We start from the raw sequence: 379 nt of genomic DNA on the forward strand, positions 1-379 counted from the left end.
GAATTTACATGACAACAGAAATAATATCCCAAGTTGTAGAAAAATATTTCAATAAACTCTCCACTGAAACATGCTATAAATCCTACCAGCTACACGAATATGCTGCAGTTTTGGCATGAGTTCGCAGTCAAAGCAGCACATGGTATCTCCAGTAAGAAAGCGGGTGCCGCGTTCCCCTAGATGGTCATTAATCTTGCGTAGGAGTGATAACAAAGTGTTCTTACTAGTATCATCACGTTTCAACAACATCAGCTTAAATCTCTGTGAAAACAAAAAATGCATTCAAAATCCTATTTAGACAACTACCTTCCACATCCCCATATGTCAAGCTTACAAAGATTCTCACTTAAATATACACACACACACTCTCACTCTTTTT

At 37.5% G+C, this 379-nt stretch overlaps 1 protein-coding gene across 1 annotated transcript in view; it reads right to left on the bottom strand.

The window, feature by feature from the left end:
- LOC119593362 (chloride intracellular channel exc-4-like) overlaps nucleotides 1-261 on the bottom strand; it is a gene marked incomplete at its 5' end in the record, with an annotated part of 2,840 nt that extends 2,579 nt beyond the window's left edge. Inside the window, 1 exon segment of the mRNA XM_037942288.1 lies at nucleotides 87-261. Coding sequence (XP_037798216.1) covers nucleotides 87-261 — 175 coding nt within the window.
- Between the last annotated feature and the right edge of the window lie 118 nt (nucleotides 262-379).

Source organism: Penaeus monodon, chromosome 32 (assembly GCF_015228065.2).
Source record: "Penaeus monodon isolate SGIC_2016 chromosome 32, NSTDA_Pmon_1, whole genome shotgun sequence".
In the NCBI taxonomy this organism is placed as follows: Eukaryota; Metazoa; Arthropoda; class Malacostraca; order Decapoda; family Penaeidae; genus Penaeus; species Penaeus monodon.